We start from the raw sequence: 27,434 nt of genomic DNA, 5'->3' as shown, positions 1-27,434 counted from the left end.
CTAGAACTTGGCACAGAGGAAATGCTAAGAAAATATTCACTACCACCCCAATGCTGGTTATCACCCCAGCATTTCTCAAGTGACAAAAATAAGCAGAATGTGGCTTCAGAGCAGCACTATTTATTTGCTAAAAGTGAACTTATAAAAATCTAATTTCCATCTCTCAGGGCACAAGACCATTTTCCTAGGAAAACACCTTTATAATCACTAATTTAAAAATTGGTAAAATTATTAATTTTGTCACTGTTGCTGTTAACTCACTTCAGTTGTGTCCGACTCTGTGCGACCCCATAGACGGCAGCCCACCAGGCTCCGCCGTCCCTGGGATTCTCCAGGCAAGAACACTGGAGTGGGTTGCCATTTCCTTCTCCAATGCATGAAAGTGAAAAGTAAAAGTGAAGTCACTCAGTCGTGTCCGACCCTCAGCGACCCCATGGACTGCAGCCTTTCAGGCTCTTCCATCCATGGGATTTTGTTGCTAGTACTTCATATTTTACTTCAAAATTAATGTTTTTTTTTCTTACTTTTATATTGTCTTTTGATGTTCCAATTCTTTTGGGTTGCTGGCATTCCCACTCAGAAACACAAACTTATTTTCTGATAACTCCCTGTCTCTCACAGAAGCCCTTCTCCTTAGTCTGACTTTTTAATGCTCTGATGACTTTGCTCAACTTGAGACGACTCATCTGTTTCAAGTTCCTTGAATGTTTATTCCCCCCCACCGCACCTTTCCTCTCCACTTTCAAAAGACGGCCAGCCCCACCAGGCATGAACATGGGAGTCAAAATTGTCCCAGATACCCAGACACAACAGGTCACCTGCCCTGCATTGCAGAGACGGCTGAGTGAATAATTTAAGTGTCTGACAAACACTAAGCTTCCTTTTGTAGTACTATGTTAGCATGTAGTGTAGATTGATTTCTAATGCAGGTGAAAGCTAGTTTTCTTTCCTGACATGAAAGCATTAAAAGGAAGGCATGGTATGTGCTAAAAATTTTATCTAAAATGATCAAACTTTCTGCAAAAAAAGGTAAAAAGCTGAGAGACAGGTTAGTAAAAGTCTGGATGAAGCTTAAGATAAGCTTCTATTTCCTTACAAAAATCAGCATGTCAGCATCACTCATCTTTTCCTCCAATGCTGTTGCTCAGTTGCTCAGTCATGTCCGACTCTGCAAGCCTATGGACTGCAGCACCCTAAGCTTCCCCGTTCTTTTTTATCTCCCTGAGTTTGCTGAAAGTTGGTGATGCCATCTCATCCTCTGTTGCCCCCTTTTCCTCCTGCCCTCAATCTTCCCAGCATCAGGGTCTTTTCTAATAAGTTGGCTCTTTGTATCAGGTGGCCAAAGTATTGGAGCTTCAGCATCAGTCCTTCCAATGAGTATTCAGGGTTGATTTCCTTTAAGATTGACTGGTTTGATCTCCCTGTTGTCCAAGGAACTCTCAAGAGTCTTCTCCAGCACCACAATTTGAAAGCATCAATTTTTCAGTGCTCAGCCTTCTTTATGGTCCAATTCTCGCACATTAGGGTCCCATACATGACTACTGGAAAAACCATAGCTATGACTGTACAAACTTTTGTTGGCAAATGATGTCTCTGCTTTTTAATATGCTGTCTAGGTTTGTCATAGCTTTTCTTCAAAGGAGCGAGCATCTTTTAATTTCGTCCCCAAATGCTGTGTCATGAGCAAAGACCACTTCAGGTCCATTTTAAAGATGATGAAGCACAATGATGTTAAGTTACCAACAGCAAAGATTTTAGACATTCAGAGTTCTTTGCATCTAACAATTACTTCTTATGGATCCTATTTAAAAACTTCTTATTGTATGTTTATTCAGAATAGGGCCAAATGGTGTTTTGCTGCTGATTATCCTATGAAATAGGGGAAAAAAGTAACTGACCTGCTACAGAAAAATGAAAGAACCCAAAAGAAAGGGGAACAAACAAAAGACAGACAGCAGACAGGAGAGGGGATTTAGAGTTTCCAAACCTCAGACAGGTCCTAACTTGGGCCTGGACATGTGTGCGTGGTGACAGCACTGGTGATAACCCTGACGCTGTGCACTGGCCGTCTCGTGGCCTCCGTCCAACTGGCGGGGAGCGCACATCCGGCAGGGACAGGCTGTCATCACTGCCGTCACCAGGCACAGCGCCCGGCACAAAGTGCAGCACAGATACATATCTGCTTCGTGACTAAATATAACATTCACATAATCCTGTTTCAGACTGAGCCTTATATACATTTCTCGATAAGGTAAAGACAAGAGAAGTAACCAAATTTAAAAGAAGTTAGCAGTTTCTTTCACTTTCCCAATGAGAACATTTAGAAATACAATACACAAAGTTACACATGTATAAAAGCATGTTGAAAATCATCTTTTGTATCTTTAGGGTATAAATTTTCATGAAAATATCTTAAAAGTTCACATACTGGCAAGAAAAAGGAAAACTCTGAGGTCTGACATTTAATTGTAATGCAGAAAATATGTGAACATTTACTCTGAATTTAGTCAATATGAAACAACTTTATGTATCCATAATATTTATAGCAAATTTAGGAAACAAAGTATATACATACATAAGTATATATATATATATTTCAAAAGAAACAGTAGTCTTGATTTAGAAAGGTACAGAAATAGAAGAAAATCCAGACACAAATCATACTCTTGCAAGGTTCCAGATGATTAATTTCAGCTACTCCACAGGCATGAATCACACTAAGAACTGCAGGGGTCAAGACTCGGCTGCCTTTCCCACTGCAGAACTAATAAAATGTCATGCTGCCTGGTGTCCTAAGTGATACCTTCGCACCTCTATACTTTCAATTATAAACAAGAGAAGCAGAAACCTTCCGCTCACATAATATACAGGACAGGAGAGAAATGGTCGATACTTTCTTTCATCGTTCTCAGGATTTAATAGAAAACAAAAAAATTAATTCAAAAAAGTTAAACAGCCCAGAAGGGTAAAGATTACTCACAAGTAAATGAACAAGGTGGCTTCTCAAGCAGGGCCACCTGAGCACAGGATCTCTAAAGGGGCAAGTGAAGTTATCGGAGACAAGCTGGTACCCATCTACTATGAGTCTGTGTTAAAGAAAAGTTATCCGACACTTGTTAAGATGGTAATGAAGACTACTCAAGACTACTGCAATAAGGGAGAGAGATCACACAGAACTCAAATACAGAAAAGATAGCTGGAGGTTTATAGCCATTGTGCAGAATGAGAGGGTTGGTGGATCAAAAATTACTAAGAGAAGACATCAGGGTAGGGGATTTTTGGTGAAAGCAGGTTAAGCACATGAGGGATAGCTGGGGGAAGGGGAATTGGATCCATACCAAGGGTACAGGACTGTCTTTAAACTGACCTAGCAGGATTCTCACTACAACTGGGGCTCTGTGGGCCCAGAAAGTTGAGCAGGGGGACAAGGAACTAAGACTGAAGCCTAACCGAGAAGAGGCTCAGAGGAGCCTGACTCAAGTCTGGTCAAGGAGAGAATCTCTATTGTTGTCAGGCACTGTTCTAGGTGATAGGGACCCTATGGCAATGAGACAGACAAGGTCCTTAACCTTGTGCAGCTCAAAAGGAATCACACACACAAGGTTTTTGTATGAAGAGAAAAAAGAAACCAGAACAGGGGAAAGGGCAGAAGGGCCAAAAGCATGAAAGGTATCACAAAAGCAAGAGGAAGCATGTTAACTCCTAGGGCAGAAGTGCCTCTTTCCCCAGAGAAAGCAGACAGTGACTCGGGACACGTCTCCAGCAGCCAGAGCAGAAGATGGTGCAATATTCCTTGGAGGGGGCCTGCTTAGCTATTTTGAACACTTGGAAAATTATAGAGGCTTCTAAGGCCCAGACAAGAGGCCAAGTGCAGTTTCCATCCAGTGATGAGCGAAGTGTTCAGAAAAGTAAGGACAGGAGCAGCTACAGCATGAACTGCAGTTCCTGTGAGCAGCCACGGCCCACAGTTTGCAAGAAATGTGGTCATGTTACTACTAAGTAAAAACACTGCAAACGTAAGTGGCAGAAGTGAGGTTCTCCAAAGAGAGGCAAGGGTAAAAGAAAGATTCTGCTCACAGAGTAGCTCAGAGCAAGGTCAGCTAGTCTTTGAACAGAAAATCAAACTGGCATAAATGTAAATCACTCAGAGAGCGTACTTTTAACTCTCAAGAGTTTAAGATTTTTTCCATTCTATATTTATGTAGTATGTGTTATCCTCTTCTGTGGTATTAAGCAGCCACTGGCCATTTTTTGGTGCTTCTCATTTCAAAATGCACACAGGCAGAAGGTTTTCTTGGAAAACAAAAATGAGAGAAATGTTACAAAAGAGCTTCCTCAGTGAAATCATTTAGTTCTCCAGACAAGATATTTAGTGATGCCCTAATAAATAAAGAATTAATGTATAGGGCAATGCTGGTAAATCTCCCTGCTGTTAAGGTAAACATGATTAAAATGGTAACAGAATGGCCTGAGGTTATCACAAGGGGTATCAATTTATGCAGTATAATGTTGATGATTTCATAACACTGGATTTAGTTTTCAGTCACCAGCTATTCAGTTTAACTCACCTACTATTTCAGTTAACTAGCACATTTAGCATTTAACTTAAATATTATTATTTCCTTTAGTTTAAACAGGGCAACAAAAATGCGGGAGCAGTAAGGGAACGGCATGAAAAAGATTCTGGGTGGCAGTCATGGTCCCCAGCTGGGTATATGCTCTCTGGAATTTTCAGTTATCAACCTGAAAAATTAAACGTGCCCCCATGAGAGGCACACCTCTTCAAGTTTTCTTCCATATAAGGACTCTGCTGATTATGAATCGAGTTTTACATAAAATAATACCAAGATCTGTGTTTAAAGCAGCTTTGATACTAAAGATACATTATTTTTAGGGCATCTTTAATCTATTTAATCTACTTCCTAAAACCATGGTGTGATGACTCCAAATATTCCCCTTTCAGTCAAAAAACAAACGGATAAAGAAAGAAGGCATACGTGAGAATCCACTCTATGCCAGGAACCCTGCTAAGCCCTTTTCTGTGCATTTTCATTACTCTTCACCATTGCTAAGTAGGTATCACTTACCTATTGCTAAGCATGTATTACGAAGTAGGTACCACTGCCTCATTTGTATTTGTGCAAATATGAAGACAGAAGGGATGACTTTTCCAGGGTCACTAATTATTTAGTGGTACAGTTGAGATTTTAAAGTCTTACTGTCTCAATACACCCAACTGTAATGAAGAGGAACTATTTAAAAAATTTTAATAATCACAATATCAATCTTCTATGTCTCTCCTGTTATAAACCAAATACACTCAGTGTCTTCAACATTTAAACTCACCCACGGTACTTGTTTTTTCTAACCAGTCATAATCATGTAATAGTGCATGTGTGCTCAGTCGCCCAGATGTGTCTGACTGCTTGCAATCCCATGGACTGTAGCCTGCCAGGCTCCTCTATCCGTGGGCTTTTCCCAGGCAAGAATACTGCATTGGGTAGCCTCCTACTCCGGGGGATCTTCCCGATCCAGGAATCGAACCTGTGCCTCATGCATTGGCAGGTGGATTCTTTACCACTGAGCCACGTAGGAAGCCCCAATCATATAATTAACTCATAATAAATCACCAGTCAATTAAAAAAAAAACACATACACACACTACCACCACCACCCCCAGCCACACACACACACACACACACAAAGATCTTTTAATCCTGACCTACACAATTAATTGACTTTTGAACGCAAGAGTGGGAACTGATTTCATTTTCTTAGTACTGGTCAATCACTGCAACTGTTGAGAGCTTTCAGAATCCTAGGACTGCCATTCAAAAGAACTCCTCTGAGGCTTATGATATTCATAGGTTTAATGCTAGTAAAGAGAAAAAAAAAAAAGATAGGCCCAGAACTATACCCAGAATTTAGCAGCTATCACTGGAGAACACTCTACAAATTGCTCCCAATTTGTCTGTGTGCAACTCAACAGCTTAAAATCCATCTATCTTATTCATGTACATTGTGTCTTCTTGTTTACAGGATATTCTATACTTTTTAATCAATGAATTCCACATACCGGTCAGTTTAGTATTCTCATTTTTAAAAACGGTATGAGGTTATTGTAAGACTTGTTTGCTCTGTTCTTTCCATGTGGTTTTCCATGAGCTCATTGGGAAGGTCTTTTTGATACATCCACTTGTCTAAACTGATGTACTGAATTAACTGATCAAACACTAATCTAGGTGTTACTGTGAAGGTATTTTATAGATATGATTAAAGACCATAATCAGTTGACTTTAAGTAAAGGAGATTATCCTAGACAGTCTGGGTAGGCCTGAGCCTTCCAGCAGAGTTGAGGCTTCCCTAAACAAGAAGAAATTCCACTTGTGGACGGCAGCTTCAACCTATGCCTGAGCGTTTCAGCCTGTCCCTCCTGATAGCCTGCCCTACTGGTTTCAGACTTTCCTAGCCGGCCAGGCCTCTAATCTTGTAAGCCAATCCCTTGCAATAAATCTCTTAATATATATCTCCTACTGGTTCTCCTTCTCTTGTTAAACCTTGACAGACACATTCACTAACCATTGATATTTCACAAATATAAAACACCTAGCAATAACTTTAGTAAGATACATGTAGTTTCCTATATAACTCAGAGGTACAGTCCCAAATAAATGTGAAGATTTACACGTAGTCCTAGTCAAACATATAGCTGGGTTTTGTTCAGATCAAGGCAAAATAATCTTAAAGTTCCTCTAGAATAATTTTTTTTTAAAAAAGAGAGAGAACAATTTGGAAAACAATAATTGCTAAATTTACTGAGTGATTACTCTGTGCTGGGTTTTTCACCTAAGCTACATAAAAATCACCTAGAAAACAAAGACAATGGTCTCATAGGTCAAGGAAAGATCACGTCAGGAAGGGAAGCCAGGACCTGGCATATTCTCTAAGTATCTTCCAACCTGAACATAGCCTTCAGGATTTTTTTAAATGCTTCCCTCTTTCATTCCTCATGTTCATTCATGGCTGCAAGGACTAGAATCTTATTTATGAGGGCCCAGTGCACCTCTCAGACACGACTGAAGCGACAGCAGCAGCAGCAGCAGCAGCAGTGCACCTCTACGCCACCTTCCTCCTGGAATCCCAATCTCTGCATATCATATCCTCCTTGTTAATTTCTCATAAATGCTGAAAACATGGGGCAGAGAGAGGTAGTGGGGAGAAAAAGGTAAGGACCCTAAGCGATCAGGAAGAAAACAGAGGCACTGGCATTTGCTAAGTCTCACTCAAAGTAGTACTGTTTATTATGGAAGTGGACACAGAAATAGTTCAGAGTGTTAAAGTGTCGATGAAATTTTTTCTCTGCATTTGGAGTCAATTAAGCAATTTGTGTATCTTTTAATAACAGGCCTACTAATAATTTAAAGATATAATGGAGTAATAAATAGAAAATGAAAGCAGTGCTCTCTGGAGGAAGACACTGTAACTGAAATTTTTGATAAACTGGAGAAAGGCAAAGTCCCTTCCACCATCCTAGGCCCAAGCAGGAAAGTGGGCAGGACTACAGCACAGTAATATCTGTCATCTTGTATAAGATTCGACTTTCCATGCTCAGCTCTGTGCAGAGCTAGACTTGCAACTCAGGTGAGTGATTCTTGAGTGGTGTTGTGCATCTTTCAGAGAATGTGAAAACCAAGGTGGATGTAGTATTCATGAGATCAAAATGGATATATCTTTTTGTTTTGCAGATCTTGCTCAAAGAAGTTTAAAAATGATGCAGTACCCAATTAATAATATAAAATGGTATATATTTTCTGATCATAACATAATATAGATAAAATACTAATAATGAAGGAATCTAATCAACAATTAGACATGAATACAATATTGTATATTTTAAAAATTTGTGTCAACTATCTCTGAAATATGGTGCTTCCTATATGGCACTAGTGATAAAGAGTCCATCTGCCAATACAGGAGACGCAAGAGAAGTGGATTCAATCTCTAGGTTAGGAAGATCCCCTCGAGTAGGAAATGGCAACCCATTCCAGTATTTTTGCCTGGAGATTCCCACTGACAGAAGGCCTTGGTGGGCTATAGACCATAAGGTCACAAAGAGTCGTAAACAACTGAGAGATTGAACATACACATCTCTAAAATGTATTTATTTCATATTAACCAGAATATGGGGTAATTGTGCCGTTATCTGGGTGCTAAGGGCTTCCCCACTGCCTCAGTGGTAAAAAATCTGCCTGTAACGCAGGAAGACACAGGTTCGATTCTGGGGTGGGGAAGATCCCCTGGAGGAGGGTATAGCAACCCACTCCAGTACTCTTCCCTGGAGAATATCATGGACAGAGGAGCCTGGCAGGGTATAGTCCATGGGGTCCCAAAGAGTCGGACAGGATTGACACATCTAAGCATGAGCTCGAGCACCGGGTGCTAATATCCCTGATAGTTTTGGGGTCTGGGAATTCCCAGTACAGTAAATAATGCTGTTGAAAAGCTTTAATGCTTGATGATGGTGCTGATATGATATAAATGTTGGAGGAAAACAACATTTAAAATAAGCCATCTTGGCTAACAAACACATGAAAAGATGCTCAACATCACTCATTATCAGAGAAATGCAAATCAAAACCACAATGAGCTACCATTTCACACCAGTCAGAATGGCTGCTATCCAAAAGTCTACAAGCAATAAATGCTGGAGAGGGTGTGGAGGAAAGGGAACCCTCTTACACTGTTGGTGGGAATGCAAACTAGTACAGCCACTATGGAAAACAGTGTATAGATTCCTTAAAAAACTGGAAATACAACTGCCTTATGACCCAGCAATCCCACTGCAGGCCATACACATCGAGGAAACCAGAATTGAAAGAGACACGTGTACCCCAATGTTCACTGCAGCACTGTTTATAATAGCCAGGACATGGAAGCAACCTAGATGTCCATCAGCAGATGAATGGATAAGAAAGCTGTGGTACATATACACAATGGAGTATTACTCAACCATTAAGAAGAATACATCTGAATCAGTTCTAATGAGGTGGATGAAACTGGAGCCTATTATACAGAGTGAAGTAAGCCAGAAAGAAAAACACCAATACAGTATACTAACACATATATATGGAATTTAGAAAGATGGTAACAATAACCCTGTATGCAAGAGAGCAAAAGAGACACTGATGTATAGAACAGTCTTTTGGACTCTGTGGGAGAGGGAGAGGGTGGGATGATTTGGGAGAATGGCATTGAAACATGTATAATATCATATATGAAACGAATCGCCAGTCCAGGTTCGATGCATGATACAGGATGCTTGGGGCTGGTGCACTGGGATGACCCAGAGGGATGGTATGGGGAAGGAGGTGGGAGGTGGGTTCAGGATGGGGAACATGTGTACACCCGTGGTGGATTCATATTGATGTATGGCAAAACCAATACAATATTGTAAAGTAATTAGCCTCCAATTAAAATAAATAAATTTATATTAAAAAATAAATAAAATATAATGGGGAGCAATTTTATAAAATAAAAAAATAAATAAAATAAGCCATCTCCAGAATTCGTGACTGGCTGGTCCTATCTTGATACCTACAGTTTTAGGCAGCAAGTTAAGCTAATACTGCACGTGTGTCCAGCACTGAGAAGCTGTCTTATGATCACATATTAGCCTGATAAATTGTCACTGGTGTTCGATCTCTTTCCCGTGACAGTCTGCACCATCACATCTAGGCAGTAATAATACTTTACAGATCAAAGAGGCAGCTTCTCCTGAACAATCTTCATCTGCAATACAGACAGGATACTTTCACACGGAGAAACATACAAAAAATATGGTTAGCCTTGATCTACAGAAAAAATGCTAAAGCCAACAAGAGCTTCATTCAAATTTTTTTTCATTTTAAGAAATAACATCAAAAGAAAAGATCATAAGACCTGAGATGACGTGATTAAATGGAAGAAGGTTTCCTGGGAAATCAATTAGAAGACCAACATAATTGCTTTTTAATGGGGCTCTCTGGAATAATCATCTGTGTTTGAAAGACAGCTTACCAGTGATGCCATTGGGCTCCTGATGGAGGTCACAGTACCAGAGTCGGTTTACAGGGTCACATCCCTCCCTTATCGACAATAAGACGTAGCGACCATCGTCAGATAACTACAAAGGAAACAACAACAGCACAGGGAACTTAGTAGAATATATTTTTTGTGAGGACACTGTTACACATTAAGTTAAAAAAAAAATTCACTGGTGTATCTTTACAGCAAACCTATGACTGGATAAGAAAGAAAAACAGATAACATCAATTTTAACTTATCTTGCAGTTAATCACTTTATTTTAACAAAACATAGTGAAATATTTAAGTTGAAAATATCAGTATATATAACTGAATGTCATGATTCAAAATGACTTTTACTTAGCACCTATTCTTTATAGTCAATAATACTGTAATAATTTTGTATGGTGACAGATGGTTATGGGACTTGCCGTGGTGATCATTTATTGTAATATATTTGATTGTTGGATCACTATGTTGTACACCTAAAACTAATGTAATATTCTATGACAACTGTGCTTTTTTAAAAGTTTAAAAAAATAAAGTCTATCCTTTAACTGAAAAATACATGCAATCTGTCATTCTCAATATTAATATCCTAAATTTGAATTTTTGTCATGGGTTATACGTTTTAAAACTGTACTAAATACGTAAGAATTAGCAAAATGGGTGTGAATACACAAAAGTTCATTTGTGGTTCATAATGTTCACGTTAACAAGTTTCTATTGAACAAATGAACAACTTTTTACACGGATCTTTAGTCCCCTCTACACAAGGCAGAAGAAATAAAAGGCTGTGCTTCAGCAGCTATCTTTTAGAATACTAAACAGAAGAATCTTAGTAGCAAAAAGAATCTTGATAAATACTAATGCAACAAATAACACTGTTTTGAGTTGTCAAAATTGATATAAGTAGTATCAGACTATATATATCCTTTTGCAACTAATTTTTTCATTCAATATTTAAAAAATTAATGTATGTTGATACATGTATATTTGCTTCACCGGTTATAACTGAGGTAAAATATTCCACTCTAGGAAAACACTATAATTGATTGATCTTCCTACCACATGAGCATTTGGATTATTTGCATTTTCTTCATTTGTGGTTTTCGTCCTTCTTACAAGCAACACTTGTGCCTTCATTACATGTTTCCTGGGGTACATAACTGCAAGTAAAACTGCTCAGCGATACAATATGCACATACTCTACTTCACCAGATGTTGCCAAATTATCTTCCTAAGTGATTTTACTGACTTACACTCACATTTCAGCTATTTTCCACATCCTATTCTGAAGGTGAATTATATGTGCCATCTTCGCTAGGCCATGGTACCTAGATATTTGATCAAACATTATTCTAGATGTTTCTGTGAAAGTGCTTTTCTGAATGAGATTGACATTTAAACTGGTGAACTCTGAGTACAGCTGATTACCCTCCATAATATGATGCGCCTCAACCAATCAGTCAAAGGCCTTCGCAGAAAAGCCCGACCTCCCCCAGCCAGCAGGAATTCTGCCAGCAGGTGGCCTCTGGATTCTGAACTGAAACTTTCCTGGGTTTCCAACCTGCCAGCCTACCCTGTAGATTTTGGAAGTGTCAAGCCTCCATTATCATGTTAGCCAATTCCTTAAAAAAATTTCTCTGTCTCTGCATATATATTGTGTGCTCACTTGTGTCCAACTCTTTGCAAGCCTATGGGCTTCAGCCCGCCAGGCTCCTCTGTCCATGGGCTTTTCCCAGCAAGAATACTGCAGAGAGCTGCCATGCTCTTCTCCAGGGGATCTTCCGGACCCAGGGACTGAACCCGTATCTCCTGAGTTGCAGGCAGATTCTTTACCACTAAGCCACTGGTGAAGCCCCTATATATATATATAATATACAAACCAACAGGATATTTGTATATCTTATATATATATAAAATATATTATAATATATATAATTATATTGTATGTTAATATATGTTATATGTTAGATATATATATATAATTATATATATTATATATAAAAGATATATCAAATATCTTGGTTCTGTTTCTCTGGAGAACTCTAACTAATGCACTTACCAACAACAGCTATCCTTTCATTTATTCATAAAATAAATATTTGCCAAGCAACTATTATGCACAAGACATTTTCCTAAGTGCTAAAGATAAATTGCGGCTTCCCAGGTGGCGCAACTAGTAAAGAAGCTGCTTGCCAATGCAGAAGACATAGGAGATGCGGGTTCGATCTCTGGGTTGGGAAGAGCCCCTGGAGAAGAGCATGACTACCCACTCCAGAACTCTTTCTTGGGAAATCCCAAGGACAGAAGGAGCCTAGAGGGCTATAGTTCACGGGGTCGCAAAAGAGTTGGACATGCTTAGCCACTACACAACAACAACAATGCAGTGTATTATAAAATGGTAAATGTCATACAGAACATGTAACAGGCCTGGGTAAGGGAGGCAGGTGTGTGGGGAGGGACTGTGGTTTTAAATATGGCAGTCAAGGTAGACTTCATAAGAAGATGTCTTTCCACTGTCTTCTGATTGTCACTGTTTCAGATGAAGTCACTCCTTATGTTTTTCTCCCTATGTATAATATGTTTTCATATCTGGCTGCTTTTAAGGTTTCCTTACTGTCTTTGGTTTTCTGCAAATTGGTAATAATTTACTTTCACTGGAGTCATCTACTTCATATTTGTGGAGCTTCTTGAATATTTGGATTTGTCTATTTTATCAAATTCATAACATTTTTGGCTGCTTTTTCCTCATATAATTTTTGTATCCCCTCACCCCTACCCTAAGACTTCAAATACATCATGTTAGGTCACTTAGTGTAGTTCTACAGTTGAATGAGACTGTGTTTGTTTTTGTTTCAATTTTTTTTTCCCCTCTCCATGGCTTAGCTTCAACATGCTGTCTTCAAATTCACTGATATTTTCTTTCATAGTATCTAATCTATTATTAAGCCCATGTAGAGAATTTTTTGATTCAGATTATTTTCACTTTTAGAAAAATACTTGGTTATTTTCATATTTTCTGTTTCTTTGTTATTTACATTAACATTTGCTAAAATCCTTTTAAACTCATTTTCATAATTGCTTTTGAAAAGTCCATATCTGTTAATTCTACTACTGTCATTTCTAGATCTGTTTTATTAACTAACTTCTCTCCTGGTTATAAGTCACATTTTCTTGCTTCTTTACACATCTAGTAATTTTTTAAAGTTGGATTTTGAACATTCTGAATGCCACCTGGATTTTTTTTTTGGGGGGGGGGTCCTTCTTTAAAAAGTTTTGAGGCTGTTCATTTTTATAGATTAGCTTAATCCATTCAAGGCTTATTTTCAAGCTTTGTTGGGGCAGGTCTCCAGTCATACTGCAAAAGCATGAATGGCCATTCTGGGGTTTTTGCTGAATACTCTGGTTGTTCATGAGTCCTTTCCACTTTAACTGGTTAGAATGTGAAAATCTCCCACTTGTTAAATCTCTAGTAGTTAGTTGTTAGCTTACAAGTTTCTGGTGGTTGTTCACAGCTTGAATCATGGAGCCTCAGTCTATGCATGTATGGCTTAATAGTCAGTCTAAGATTCAAGGGGACACCAAGAAGATTCCCAGGACTCTTAATGGGTGGTTCCCCTCCTTTGGTTTTGTGCCTGCAAGTTCCAGTGGCCTCACTCTTCCTGAATTCGGATCTTTGGACCCCTAGTCCAGTGAGGCTGCAGTATCCTGGGGGTTCTTCTTCCTTGTGCCACAATCAGAAAATTCCTCCAGGCAGAAACCTGGGGCTATTGTAGGAGAACATCTCTCTCACAGATTACAGTCCTATGATACCTGTAGATCAATAGCTCCAACAGATGTTTTTTCCATTTTGTATAATTTTCTACCTGTTTATGGTAGCAGGGCTAGCCCAATACCAGTTACACTTATGGCCAGAAGCAAACTTGTCATTATGTTTTTATTTAACTCATTTTTAATTCTTTATTGGATACATTTTTAGGGTATATTATCATATGTTTAAAATACACAGATATAAAAATTAAGAATGCGTAATTGAGGACTAATTAAAAAGAAAATATTTATGATTCATAAAAAAACCTAATAATGACATAGTTTTTATCTTATTACACAGTAGGATAATTTAGGGTTTTACTTATTAGGAGCATCAAGCTTTTAGACTTGGAGGAATTAGATTCCTGCTCTCTGGAAATGTCCATCCACTTTCTATCAGCAGGTTTGTAAACCAAGTGTATGTCAATTAGGTCTCTTCTGCATTTATAAATTAATCAAAATAGCTATGTGTGTCTAAAACATCCAGCATTTTTAAGCACACTGTATGTTAAATATCTTTTTCTCAGGAAAAAAAAAAAAAACTGTTTTAAAGCACAGAGGTAATCAGTACTTGTAAAACAGAAGTGGGATTCCAAGTAAGTATAGTTTGATCAAAGATTCTAGAAAACTGTTTAATGTGGCTGTTCTTTCTTTGTGACATTCTGTCTAAGTTCTGAAGTAGTCTCCTTTCCAAGAAACTGAATCACATTTTCTTGTATGAGTTTTGGTCACAAGCTACACAAGAGGCCAAATGATTCAGGTACACTCTCTCCATCTCTGTCTAGGCTTCTTATAGTATTTTCAACGATCGTCAAATGGTTTTGGAAAAACTACGTATACATTTATGATTTCCATGAATTCTTTTCTCCATCCTCCATCCAAATTACTTGTCATTATGTTTTAAGTGGGTTTCTTGAAAATGAATATCTGAGTTGACTGAGTTGAAAACTCAATCTAAGAACCTGTATTTTGTCTTTCTAATTGTTATTGCTTCTACATCTTACTTTTAACATTCTAGTTAACTTGCTTTTCCCTTCTTATTTCCTTTTTATACTGTACTAATATAAACTTTTAATTAAGATAAACTTCTTCATAAACTTCCTCTTCATTGACTGCTCTGTGAGTTAAATACTCTTGTTTCTAGTCTTTTATACATTTTCCTTAAGTTTTTCATATACATAGCCAATAAACCAGTGTCCAGAAATTCAGTTTCACCTTATTTTTAAACTGTCCTATATTATTAAGAATATCATTAGCAACATCACAATTGTCACTTTATTAAACGTAACAGAAAGCAGTCTCATTAATAATACTTCATACTTTTGTTCTCTTGTCCTTTAAACAAAGACAGACTCTTATAGCTTAGTGCTTAGAGTCATGCTACATCAATCATAAATGATGGCTAATTCAGTGGCAGTGATTCAGCCAACAGAATGACAGGGCAGTAAAACTCACTGCAAGATCCACACCAAACCTTCGATGACAGCTGTCTCAAGCACATCTAATGAGTTTTTCTCGGTATTTCTGGCTGCACTAAATGGCTGCAGCAGTTTATATTTAATCTAAGGCAGGAAGTTCCAAGGGAATTGCTGTTGGGATGCCAATTAAGTCAGTCTCTCTTCCTTACAACTCAGATATTTCATAGCCACTAAACAAATATGCTCAACTGCAAACAACTCTGAATTTTCAAATGCTCATGCATTTGTAAGTCACTGTTGCCCCCAAAATATATACATTAGGAAATACCTTCTTACACCAAAATGTAATCAGTAACAATGCATATTCAACCACCGCCTCACATTCAGACTATTTCAAGACAGTTTAAAAAACTGAATTTTGGGAATCACTGGAAGGGGAAGACAAAAATACTGTTGATTGCGGAGGAGACCTTGAATCTCGAGAGCAGAAAGCGAATTTGCTGAAATCCAGATAAAAGGAAAACAGAAAAGCAGGAGAGCCAAGGGTCCCATCAGGCCTTCATGAACAGTACAAACTCCAGTTCACAGAACACTGTTTTCCTTTAAACAATATGACATCAGAAGAAAAACCGTGTTCTCTGGAATCACTTAATCTCATTCAAAACCACTGACTTTTTGCAACAGGGGTGCAACAATGCTAGCCTGACCGATTATGAAATACGTAATTCTTAAGTCACAGCTTCCTTTCACTTTATGTCCATATAATGTTAAGCAAATTTTCCTTAAGTCAAAATGATTTTATTTCATGAAAATCTGCCTCTTATATAAATAAATTTTAACAAAAACAAAAATCTAAGAAATGTAAATAAAATATTTACATTTGTTGATACTAAGTCCACTGATTATATTTCAAACAACACTAACAGGATGAAAGCTAAAACTCTTTACCATTCTTACTACTGACAATTCTTTTTAAAAAAAGTGTATTTCCCTTTAGACACAAGTTACCTTGACAACCTAACTGTATGAGGTCATATGCTGAATTTGGTTAAATATCTTTCAGATCCGATCAGATCAGTCGCTTAGTCGCGTCCGACTCTTTGCGACCCCATGAATCCCAGCACACCAGGCCTCTTTAGAAAATGCTAATTAAGAAAGACAGGAATAATATCTTTGATATTATTAATATCTAATAATATTTGTTGATAAAAGTATCTGGAAAAAGAAAATTCAAATGTATAAAGAATGTGGTATTCACAGAAAGTGTGTTGGTCATTCAATTATGTCCAACTCTTTGTGATCCCCTGAACTGCAGCCCACCAGGCTCCTCCGTCCATGGAATTCTCCAGGCAAGAATAACTGGAGTGTGTTGCCATTTCCTTCTCCAGGGGATCTTCCCGACCTAGGGTTGAGCCTAGGTCTCCCACACTGCAGGCACATTCTTTACCATCTAAGCCACTAGGGAAGGTACAAAATATTTGGCAATCTGCTGGTACTTAGCTATTCATTATCCATAACCAGATGACCTTGAAAGATAAAAAAACAAAGCCAAAAGCCATCCTCCCTTGCTCTGGGGTAGATGAGGTTGAAGATAAAACTGTCATAAATTGTAGCTGGTTTTAACAGGAGAATCCGCTGCCAGGTAACTTTCCATCTCCTTTACCGAAGACACAATTTAACATGTGCCACCAACCACAGGCATCTACTATTTAGGGGAGTCAGAGCTGAGGCTGTTTATTCAAGCAACATTTACTGACAGTCTCCTGCAGCTGAGCCAGGCTCTAGAACACACAGATCAGAGCAGGACAGGGCTTTGAAATCGAGGGCTCAGGTGGGAAAGTCAGACACACACATTCACGCACAGATATAAAGTAATACTCTAAACATTAATACTGAGAAATCTCACAGGGAGGGGCGCTGGAAAGAAGAGTGAGATCGGAAAAGGTCTGGGGGAAGGAATGGTCTCTAACTAGTTCTTTAAAGAAAAGCAGAATTCCTCTAAAAATGGTTGCTTGACTTTTCCCATTCTCACAACTGCTATGATGACACAGTACTGGTTCAGAGAGCTATACCTAACATACTCATTCTTAAGTACACACCTCACAGACAGCAGCATTTGTAGTGGACGCGGCAGTCTGCTGAAGCACTCGTTCCCCTAGCTGCGGGGCGCTGGGAACAGACAGCACTCAGCTGAGAACCTCAGGGCCTTGTCCTCCCAAGGACATATTCTTTTGGGCTCATCCCACATGCAGAGGTACAAAAGCCCCAATCCCTCACTCCTAGTTAGGCAAATGCTGAAGTGCTAATAACGTAGCTCATAGGAGCTCCCTGTAGGGTTGGCCGAAACCCCTGTCATGACTTACTCAACTTCTCCCCTTCTACCTTCACTCCCCACCATCAGTCAGTTCAGTCACTCAGTCGTGTCCCACTCTTGGCAACCTCACGGACTGCGGCAGGCCAGGCTTCTCTGTCCCCAGCATAGGCAGATGTTTTAAAAGCACTCCCACTAAACCTGACCTGTGACACCATGCAAGGCATTATCTCACCTGGTTTCTCATCCTGACATATTTAACACTATTCAAAGGAAACCTTCTAAAGTGAGGCTTCTGGTTTTGAAGAGGGACACCCAGTCAATAATAGCTGCCATGTGCATTTCCAGTTATCAAAAGGAAGGGCATAAAATATGGGGTTATCAGACTTTATACTTTCATTAAAGAAGCCACATTAATTCACTGAGAAAATTTAACTGTGTGTACTGTGGTACGGAGCCTCACTGAGACAGTATATTTACCAAGGAAACCTTTGACAGACATCACACAAACATCACACAAACTATTCAATGGCGTATGTATTTTATACTTTATTCTGTTAGATTCACATGTGCTGTTCCAACACACACATGACTCAGCACATTTGGGAATACAATCCCTACAGTCAGCTGCCAGCAAACATGAAATTTAGAGATAAGCAGGAACCAGGACAAACCTCAGGGAATCTAGCCCCAAATAATAGGTTTTTACGGAATTTCTTGAGTGGACACCTCACGGAGGTGTCACCGCGATCCATTCAGACCAGAGTCTGGGTCAGGCTGCTCTGTGTTCACAAGCAGTCAGCATTTCTACCACTCGCTCATTTGAGGCTTTTTTAAAAAAATAGGAAATCAACCAAAATAAGTGTTAAATTAAACTAATACACTGACAATAGCAATTTCTCTAGAGAACAGGATCTTTGTATTTTAAACAATAAACTTATTACTAGCATAAAAATCCTGAAGTAGATGAATCTGGTTATTTTTAGTCTCAATATAGTAAAAAAATAAACAGCTGGGCTTTCCAGATGACCTGAATAAGCCAGCTTTTCTTCATGCACCTCTTATTAAGAGAAAATTGACAGACGATCACTTCTTAATGTTTTAAACTCTCAACCTTAATGTTTTAAATTATCTCCAAAACTGTCTTCCAAAACATCAAGACACATAACTAATATTTACATATATACAGAATATGTGGACTTTCATCAAACTTATTATCCTTTTCAAAAAAAAAAGCTCTTAACTGTTTTATGCTAGAGCTTCTGGACTCCATGGTTACATAGTCTTGTGTTAATAACCAAATCTTCACGGACATGACATCTCTTTAATATACATCATTTTTTCTACTTAGAAACCAACAAGAAGAGGGTGGAGGAAGTTTTTTCATAACTTGAAAGTACATGCACTTTTTCAAAGTGAGAAAAGTCTTTTATATATTACCACAAAGAATTAATTGCATGTATAAGAAAAGTACACTGAAAAGCAGCGAGACTTAAAATTGCCTGGGAAATTAACAAAAGGAGTGACAATGGATTTTAATAGCATTTGAGAGCTAACCATGTTCCTCTCAGAGCAAAAAACTATCAATTTTATTTCATAGACTCTTTTGGATTCTTTTCATAGTAGTTGTGAATCATAGCAACTTCTCTTTAATATTATGTATGTTTCCAAAACATAATCTAGGAAAACTTTCAAATGTCAAACTAATCACCTAAAGGGACAGCTTTTCATTTATGGGACTCATTATGGATTTGTTATAAAAACAGGAGACAGTATCAGCAGCAGACACACCGGGTGGTCATTTATAAGCAGTGTGATAAGCACTGACATAAACATTTCTAATGGGTAGTCCTGAAATCAGCTTTCCCAATACTGGGTGCTACCACAGCAAGGAGGGAGAAAAGAAAGAAACCCCAGCACTCTAGAATATGTTGTTGCATATGCCAGAAACAGATATATCAGAACATTCTAAGAAAAGAAAACACATTCAAAGTAAAATGAGCAACAGAGGTCTCAACGTGTTATAGTCACTCTTTCTCATCTACCTGATTGTTTCTCTGGCACATGAGCTTGGTTATATAAGAATTGACTGTTCTCTTTTCTCCCCTACTGAGCTGTAGGGTGGTGGTTGGGGGCAGCTGAGAAGCTGAGAAAAGTGATGATCAACAAATCCAATTTTCTAAGGCAAAAACAATTCTCCCCCATCAGAAGCTGTTTCATGAATTCAGAGCAGTGCCCCCTGCAGCCTTTCTCACATCCAGGTCTTTAGTTTGGCTTCCTGGCTTTCTGCCTTCCCCACCACGCTCTGCCCTGCGTGTCTAGCAGCATGACGGAGCTTATTGCTTCATGCAGTGCCAGTGAAAGAGAGGACGAGAGTGGTGAGCCTTGGACACGCACGGTCCGATCAGGAGTACCCCTAGGACTGAAACAAGGACCGCTTCTCCTGAGATGAACAGACGGAATCCGTCTTCAGGAGCCAGGGAAAGTACACCCCCTGGGACAGCACAAGGGGGTGAAGGGCCACCCACCAGCACATATGCCGGCAGCCTCAGGTTCAAGCACCAAAGTTAAGGTCAAGAGGACAAGGGTATCTTTAAAATGGCACACAAACTGAACATGATGGGAAGTCCGTCATGGATCACCCCCCGCCCGAAGCCTCTCTGTCAACTTAAAAATTAGTTTACTACAGACAAACATCCTCCATCAGGGCCAGAGTCTGCCCATCTCTGCTCCTATGTACCACCTGACCCTGGCACAGTGGTGGACCTAGGGTAAGGGCTTCCAGGTATTTGGGGAGTAAATACGTGAACTGTGTTGACCACGAAGAGAGCTGCCGAAGAGTTAATGCTCAGGCCCAAAACTATCCAACAAGAAAGGGGCAGGTGAGGCAGAGTTTCCTGAGGAACACTGGACTCGACTGCGCTTGCCCTATAGGGCTACGCCGGGCACACCAGCGTCTGCAGGATCTTTATGTGCATGAACCTCAGCAGCAGAAGGGGGAGTACAGAAATGTACATCCTGAGTGCCCACAAAGAGTTAAGCATTAGGTAACGATTTTACATGTTGACATATGTGTAACATATACAAACATGTACACAAACACAGTTGACCCTTTAGTAAGATGACTCTACTTACACACGGATTTTTTTCAACAGTAAATACTACAGTGCGACAAAGACCAGGATTTGTTGAATCTGTGGATGTAAATAGTGGACATGGAGGAACAACATATACAAAGTTCTTAAGTTATTAGGATACAAAGTTCTTAAGTTATTAGGATACTAACTTAATAATCTGATTAAGTTATTAGGACCCTTAACCCCCACACTGTTCAAGAGTCAGCTGTATATGCATATCTTAATTACTAGGGATCACAGTGAACATATGAAGATGGTTTATGCAGACATGTGATAAACATTAAGATCAGTATTTGTTGTTTAGTGGCTCAGTCATGTTCGACTCTTTGTGACCCCATGAACTGTAGCCCACCAGGCCCCTCTGTCCATAGAATTCTCCAGGCAAGAATATTGGACTGGGTAGACATTTCCTTCTCCAGAAGATCTTCCCAACCCAGGGATCAAACTCGTATCTCCTGCTTGGTAGGATTTTTTACCACTGAGCCACCAGAGAAGCCCAAGGGATTACCTTTGTTAAAAAACAAACCTCCCCCGTTCCTAACTTCCCCCAAGAATTAGGTACAACAGAATTAGGTCCTCAGTGTAGGATTCAGCTGTATATCACAAAGAGGCTGGGCATTTTCTCTTTAGTCCCTGCTAAAGGGATGTGATGTGTTTTCAGAATCTATACTCCAGAGCACCCTCTGCTGGGAGAAGTGTCTCAAAATGCTTGCTTTGTGTGCATGTGTGTTTTTAATGCTCTACAAATCACTTTAAAATAGATTTGGGGTGGCGTGGGGCGGTGGAGTGGAGGGTGTCCAAAAGAATCTTCTAAAACATGGTTTTTCTTACCCTCCCACAACCCTGCCCTCCAACAGAAACCTCACAGTCTACCTTACATAATAACTGACATCACTGTCCCTCCAAGCCAGATGCCAGGTATGTTTCATGTTACACCCAGGAGGCATAAGGCAGCTGCAGTTCTGTGATCCCAGCAGCTGGAGGTGTGCAGGGACCAAGGCCTGGGCTGGCAGGTGAGGAGGGCAGTGCTGAACACTGCCTGCACATCCAGGATGGAGGGACCGGTGGACATGGGTTCCCCTGGAACAAGAGGCACCAGGAGGGCAGCTGGTAGGTAGCTCCAGGCACCTGGAAAGGTCCCTGCTGAAAAAGGATGGAAAGCAGGGGCGGCAGAGAGGCAGGAACCTCAAGGGAATTTTGCTGAGAGGAGAAGGTTTGGGGGAAGGGAGGATGATGGCCAAGGTCAGCCAGAATTTAAGGTTCACACGAGGGAATGCATGGTTCCAAAGTCCAGAGGTTCCCAGAATTGAGGGGATCTCACTGCAAAAGAAGGCCACAAAGAGCTGGTGCCAGGCACCAGTCATGACTGAGAGCCACGAGGAGACAGGGACAAACAGCTCCAGAGGAGTAAAAGTTCCCTTCCCCTTCTCCAACTCCTCCCCCGTTGGCCACTGGAGAATCTAAAGCACCATGAAAACATACTTGGAGAGCTGATGTGACCTGCCCAAGGCCACACAGACAGGACTAAAATTAAAATCTCCTGATTTGTGCTCCAGTCCACCCCTGTCACTAGAGTGACGGATCCTCCAATGAGTGATGCTGTTAGGTGTATTCACAAAATACTAGATTCAAAATGACAATCCCCAGTGGCTCAGATGGTAAAGAATCTGCCTGTAATGCAGGAGACTGAGGTTCGATCCCTGGTTCCAGAAGATCCCCTGGAGAAGGGAATGGCAACTCACTCCAGCATTCTTGGCTGAAGAATTCCATGGACAGAGGAGTCTGGCGGGCTACAGTCCATGGTGTCATAAAGAGTTGGACATGACTGAGTAACTAACACAAAAGGCAACTATTGAAAAATAAAAGTAACAACCACAGCACGTGCATTTGGAGTGTGGTTATGATTGGGACTACTGCTTTCCTCTAAGGTGCAGGTCACTAAACAAACACTGTTAGAAGACTTCCTGGTGGCCCTGTGGTTAAGACTCCATGCCTCCACTGCAAGGGTACAGGTTCAATCCTTGGTCAGGATACTAAAAGATCCCATATGTCACAAAGTGCAGCAAAAAAATAAAAATTAAAAAAAAAAAAAGGAGTTGGGGGTGGGGTTGTTAGGAAACCATCTGCTTCACGTGCAGTGAACACCCTGAGCAAGCTCTGCACCAGGCATGGTACTTCTGGTCCAGCCAGCCTATAGCACACCTGTTTCTTGGACTGTCTTGGGATTTATCACACTTCATTGACAGGTACAAGAAACTCCCACATTGAGACTTTTTGCACAACCTAAATTTTTCTGACCTGGAACTGAATCATCAATTCAGGGTAGACCCAGGCTTCTGTAGGCTCAGAACTATAGCATCCGTGTTTAAGGGACGAAGGTATTCTTTCATGTAGCCAGAAGTTCCTCTCAGCAGGACCTGCCCAACTCACTCCGGCCACTGAAAGGGTGACATCTAACAAAATCCCTCAAGCAGCTGGAATACAGCTTAATGAAATCTACACGCAGTTTGTGTCTACTAAGCCTACCGGTTTGCTTACGACTTCCTCTGCACAATCCGCTCATCAGGGCGCTCATCCAGTATAAAGTTCCTCAGGACTCACTGGACACATCTCATGAATTTCTGTTTTTCTATTTAACAACTTCATTTATTGCTTCTGTGCAATACAGATGCAGCTCTCCAATTACTGCTGCTGCTGCTAAGTCGCTTCAGTCGGGTCCGACTCTGTGCGATCCCAGAGATGGCAGCCCACCAGGCTCCCCTGTCCCTGGGATTCTCCAGGCAAGAACACTGGAGTGGCTTGCCATTCCTTCTCCAATGCATGAAAGTGAAAAGTGAAAGTGAAGTCGCTCAGTCATGTCCGACTCTTAGCGACCCCGTGGACTGCAGCCCACGAGGCTCCTCCATCCATGGGATTTTCCTGGCAAGAGTGCTGGAGTGGGGTGTCATTGCCTTCTCCGTTTACTACCATTCTTTAAATGGTCATTCCTGCTGTTTTCACATGACCTCTTACCTTTTGTCAAGGGAGGTAGAGGGCATGCTGATTAAGAAGATACAGGCTGTGGGTCTAACATACCCAGCAGGCAATTCCAACCGTAGATTTGCAAGCTAATCATACTCGCAGGTATTTTATTTTGTCTATGCAATGAAATGATCACTGTCCTCTAAAGGTTATGGTAAAGATTATACTAGATGAACTACACAGAGTGAATACCTACTGAGTGAATGATAGAAGGATCACTCAAACTATTTAAATTTGCTTTTCCTTTCAGTTGCCTAGCCACAGAATTGAATATGTATATATATATATATATATATATATATATATATGTTAAATGCAAATACGATATGTTTCGACTGTTATTTTTAAAAACTGGCTACTAATAGCAGCATTATTCACAATCGTGCTGTGGAAACACCCCAAGCATACTTACAGATGACTGGATAAGCAAAGTGTAGTACATGTACACAATCGAATATTATTCACTTTTTAAAATGATGGAAACTCTGACACATGCTATAACATCTAAATAAACCTTGAAGCTCTTATGCCAAGTCTGTGCTCGGTTGCTTCAGTCGTTTCCGACTCTTTGCGACCCCATGGACGACAGCCTGCCAGGCTCCTCTGTCCATGGGGATTCTACAGGCAAGAATACTGGAGTGGGTTGCCATGCCCTCCTCCAGGAGATCTTCCCAACCCAGGGATCAAACCCAGGTCTCCATCACAAATGGATAAATTCTATATAATGACATTTACATAAGGTACCTCGAGCAGTCAAATATATAAAGAGACAGAAAGTAGAATGGTGGTTACCAGGGCCTGGGCAGAAGAGGGGATGAAGAGTTATCATTTAATGCATACAGAGCTTCAGTTTCACAAGATGAAGAAGTTCTAGAGACAGACAGGGGTAACGGTTGTGCAATAATGTGAACACACTTAGTGTAATTGTACTCTATAAATGATTAAGCTGATAAATTTAGTTGATGATTAAACTGATAAATTTTATGTTAACTATACTTTACCATGATTTTTAAAAACAAAAACAAATAAAAAAAACTAGCTGCTTCAATTAAATGCTAGTAAAGAGATGTGAGCAAGGAGTTACATGTGTATTCTGCAGTGAAGATTGTTTTCTTTCAGACTAATTTGTTAAGATCAATATTCTGGAACTTACTTTTAGTTGTATTTCATTGTATCAATAAAATAATTTTACCTTTATTAAAATACATCTGCTATAATGTTTCTCATCAACATCTCTCCCCACAAAAGGTGAAAAGAAACACATGAACTAACATGACATTTTCTGGGGTAGTATATTTACCTTCCTAATTGTTTTACTCAAATGAAGACACAAATTTATATCATTTTATAAATAAATACCTACTATCTGCAGAATGCAGAAGCCTTAGGTATGAGGAGAAGCTGGACCAAGACGAAAACTTAGTATAATAATCTACAGAGTCAGAAAAACCACAGAAACAAATATGTGAGAAAAATGACAACAGTAACTATACAAGAAAAGCTTGTAGGATGGGAAGTTAGGTGGGGAAGACAAAGCATGAAAGAAGGGCATAACTTCAGGTGATAATATATAAGTCCTATAAATTCACTGTAAACACACTGTGTTAAAGTCTGGCAAACTTTTTCTAGTAAGGGCAAGAAAGTATTTTCAGCTTTTTGGGCCACGTGGCCTTCTGTGGCAACAAGTCAACTCTGCTATTATAGCCTGAACGCAGCCACAGAGAGTAAGTAAACAAAGGGGTGTGGCTGTGTTCCAAGAAAACTTTATTTACAAAAGCTGGCAGCAGGCCAGATTTCAGTTGTGGGCAACAGTTTGCCAACTATGGTTCTAGAGAAACAAAATAAATAAAAGGACAATGTGGAATAAAGTGGATTAATGAATGAGGACTGAAATACCGTGGATTCCTATTCTATCCCCCAGTGAATCAGACCCATGTTCAGAAGTTCACATCTAAAATGCCCTTTCATACCAAAGTTCTAACTATATCCCAGAGAAGACATAAGAGGCTCAATGGACTAAAAAGTTTCTAGTGAATCGCTCACTCCCAGTAAGAATGGGGTGATAGCCCTCCTATATGAAAACATTGAGAATGCTTTTATATCTTAAAAAAATATATATTTCATATATATATATATATATATAAATGAGCTGACAAAAGCCTAATTCTTATTCTAAGCATTTTTAAGTTTTTTTAACAGCTGATTCTCAAGATGCAGAATAAAATCTGGGAGAGTAACTACAAAGATGTATCACTTCACCAGAGGCTCTTTCTTATCAAGACCGGGAAGGTATGAACCATCTGTGAGATGCGTAAACATCCAAAAGACACACTTTTGAATGTAAAAACAAGTAAACAAGAAGCATGAAGAGCACCGCTGTATAAAAAAGAAAAGCAAACACTCTTCGCCCTCACTCTCACTTGTGTAAAAAGAGACTTCTGGACGAAAACTCTTTTCATCTCTGAGATTAGGATCAAGTTTTGAAATATTCATGTTCTACTTTGCATTACTTTGTACTTTTACATTTTTACCATAAGCATGTATTACTTTTAGTACTGAGATTTTTATGTTGAGATTACCTTTAAAAGATTTATCACCTTCGCTATTAAGAGTACACTTGAGGTCTAATATTTTTAACAAAAGAATATTCAACTTCTTTTCCACTATCCATAAGGATCACCATGTAAAGAGAATATTTATATACACAATCCATGACAGATGCTATTTGTGGATAAAATTTCATGGTAGTACAATACCTCAGCTCCACCCATCCACTTAGGCTCATCAGGAAACTCAGCACACAAAATATCTTCTGACTGATCAGTCCCCAACACATGGTAGCAGAGCTTTTGGTGGAGATTGGTGGATGTTTCTGTGCCTGAAGGGGTTAAAAATGTACACTGAAACGCAGCTGACAATTTTAAGAAAATCTATTCTTCCCACAGTAGACAATGCTAGAAGCATCTAAAAAGCTAAGTATCTGGTTATAGGATTATCCAATACAAAGTCAATATACCATAGTTAATCACTTTTCTATATACTAGCAATGAAAAAGTGGAATTTGAAATTAAAAACACAATACCATTTACACTAGCAGTTCCCCAAATGGAATGCTTAGGTATAAATCTAAGAAAATATGTGTAAGATATAGGACAACAATTACACAACTGATGCAAGAAATCAAAGAATAAATCAACAGAAAGATATACTCAATATCTTATGGAAGACACTCAATATTGTCAAGATGTCAATTCTTTTCAACTTGATCTACAGATTCAGTGCAATCCCAGTCAGAATCTCAGCAAGTTATTTCGTGGACATGGACAAACTGATCCTAAAGTTTACGTGGAGAGGCAAAAGACCTGGAAGAGCCAACACAATATTCAAAGAAGAGAACAAAGTTGGAGCACCTTCACTACCCAACTTCAAGATTTATTACATGGAATCAAGACAGGGTGGTATTAGCAAAAGAACAAACAGATCAAGAGAACAGAGTAGAGAGCCCCACATAAACAAAGTCAATGGATCTTTGATAAAGAAAAAAGGCAATACAGTGAAGAAAAGACAGTCCCTTCAACAAATGGTGCTGTAACAACTGGGCATCCCCGTGCAAAAAATGAATCAAGACAGAGGCCTTACACACTTTGCAAAAATTAACCCAAAATGGAT

General features: G+C 39.5%; 1 protein-coding gene across 3 annotated transcripts in view; it reads right to left on the bottom strand.

Annotated features, from left to right (window-relative positions):
• The window catches only part of PREP (prolyl endopeptidase), a 129,540-nt gene that overhangs the window by 68,139 nt on the left and 33,967 nt on the right, over positions 1 to 27,434 (bottom strand). For all 3 annotated transcript variants that reach the window (XR_015133009.1, XM_086317531.1, XM_086317532.1), the window contains 2 exons: positions 26,522 to 26,643; positions 10,057 to 10,162 (listed from right to left, as the gene is read on the bottom strand). Coding sequence is in view for 2 of the 3 variants with exons in the window: in XM_086317531.1 (XP_086173657.1) it covers positions 10,057 to 10,162; positions 26,522 to 26,643 (228 nt within the window). In the remaining variant the exon portion in view is untranslated. The remainder of the gene's footprint in view (positions 1 to 10,056; positions 10,163 to 26,521; positions 26,644 to 27,434) is intronic.

Source organism: Bos grunniens, chromosome 9 (assembly GCF_055505025.1).
Source record: "Bos grunniens cultivar Pamir isolate PY7600 chromosome 9, Bosgru_T2T1.0, whole genome shotgun sequence".
Taxonomy (NCBI): Eukaryota; Metazoa; Chordata; class Mammalia; order Artiodactyla; family Bovidae; genus Bos; species Bos grunniens.
Note: the sequence above shows the minus strand (reverse complement) of the source record. Positions and strands in the feature narration are given on the sequence as shown.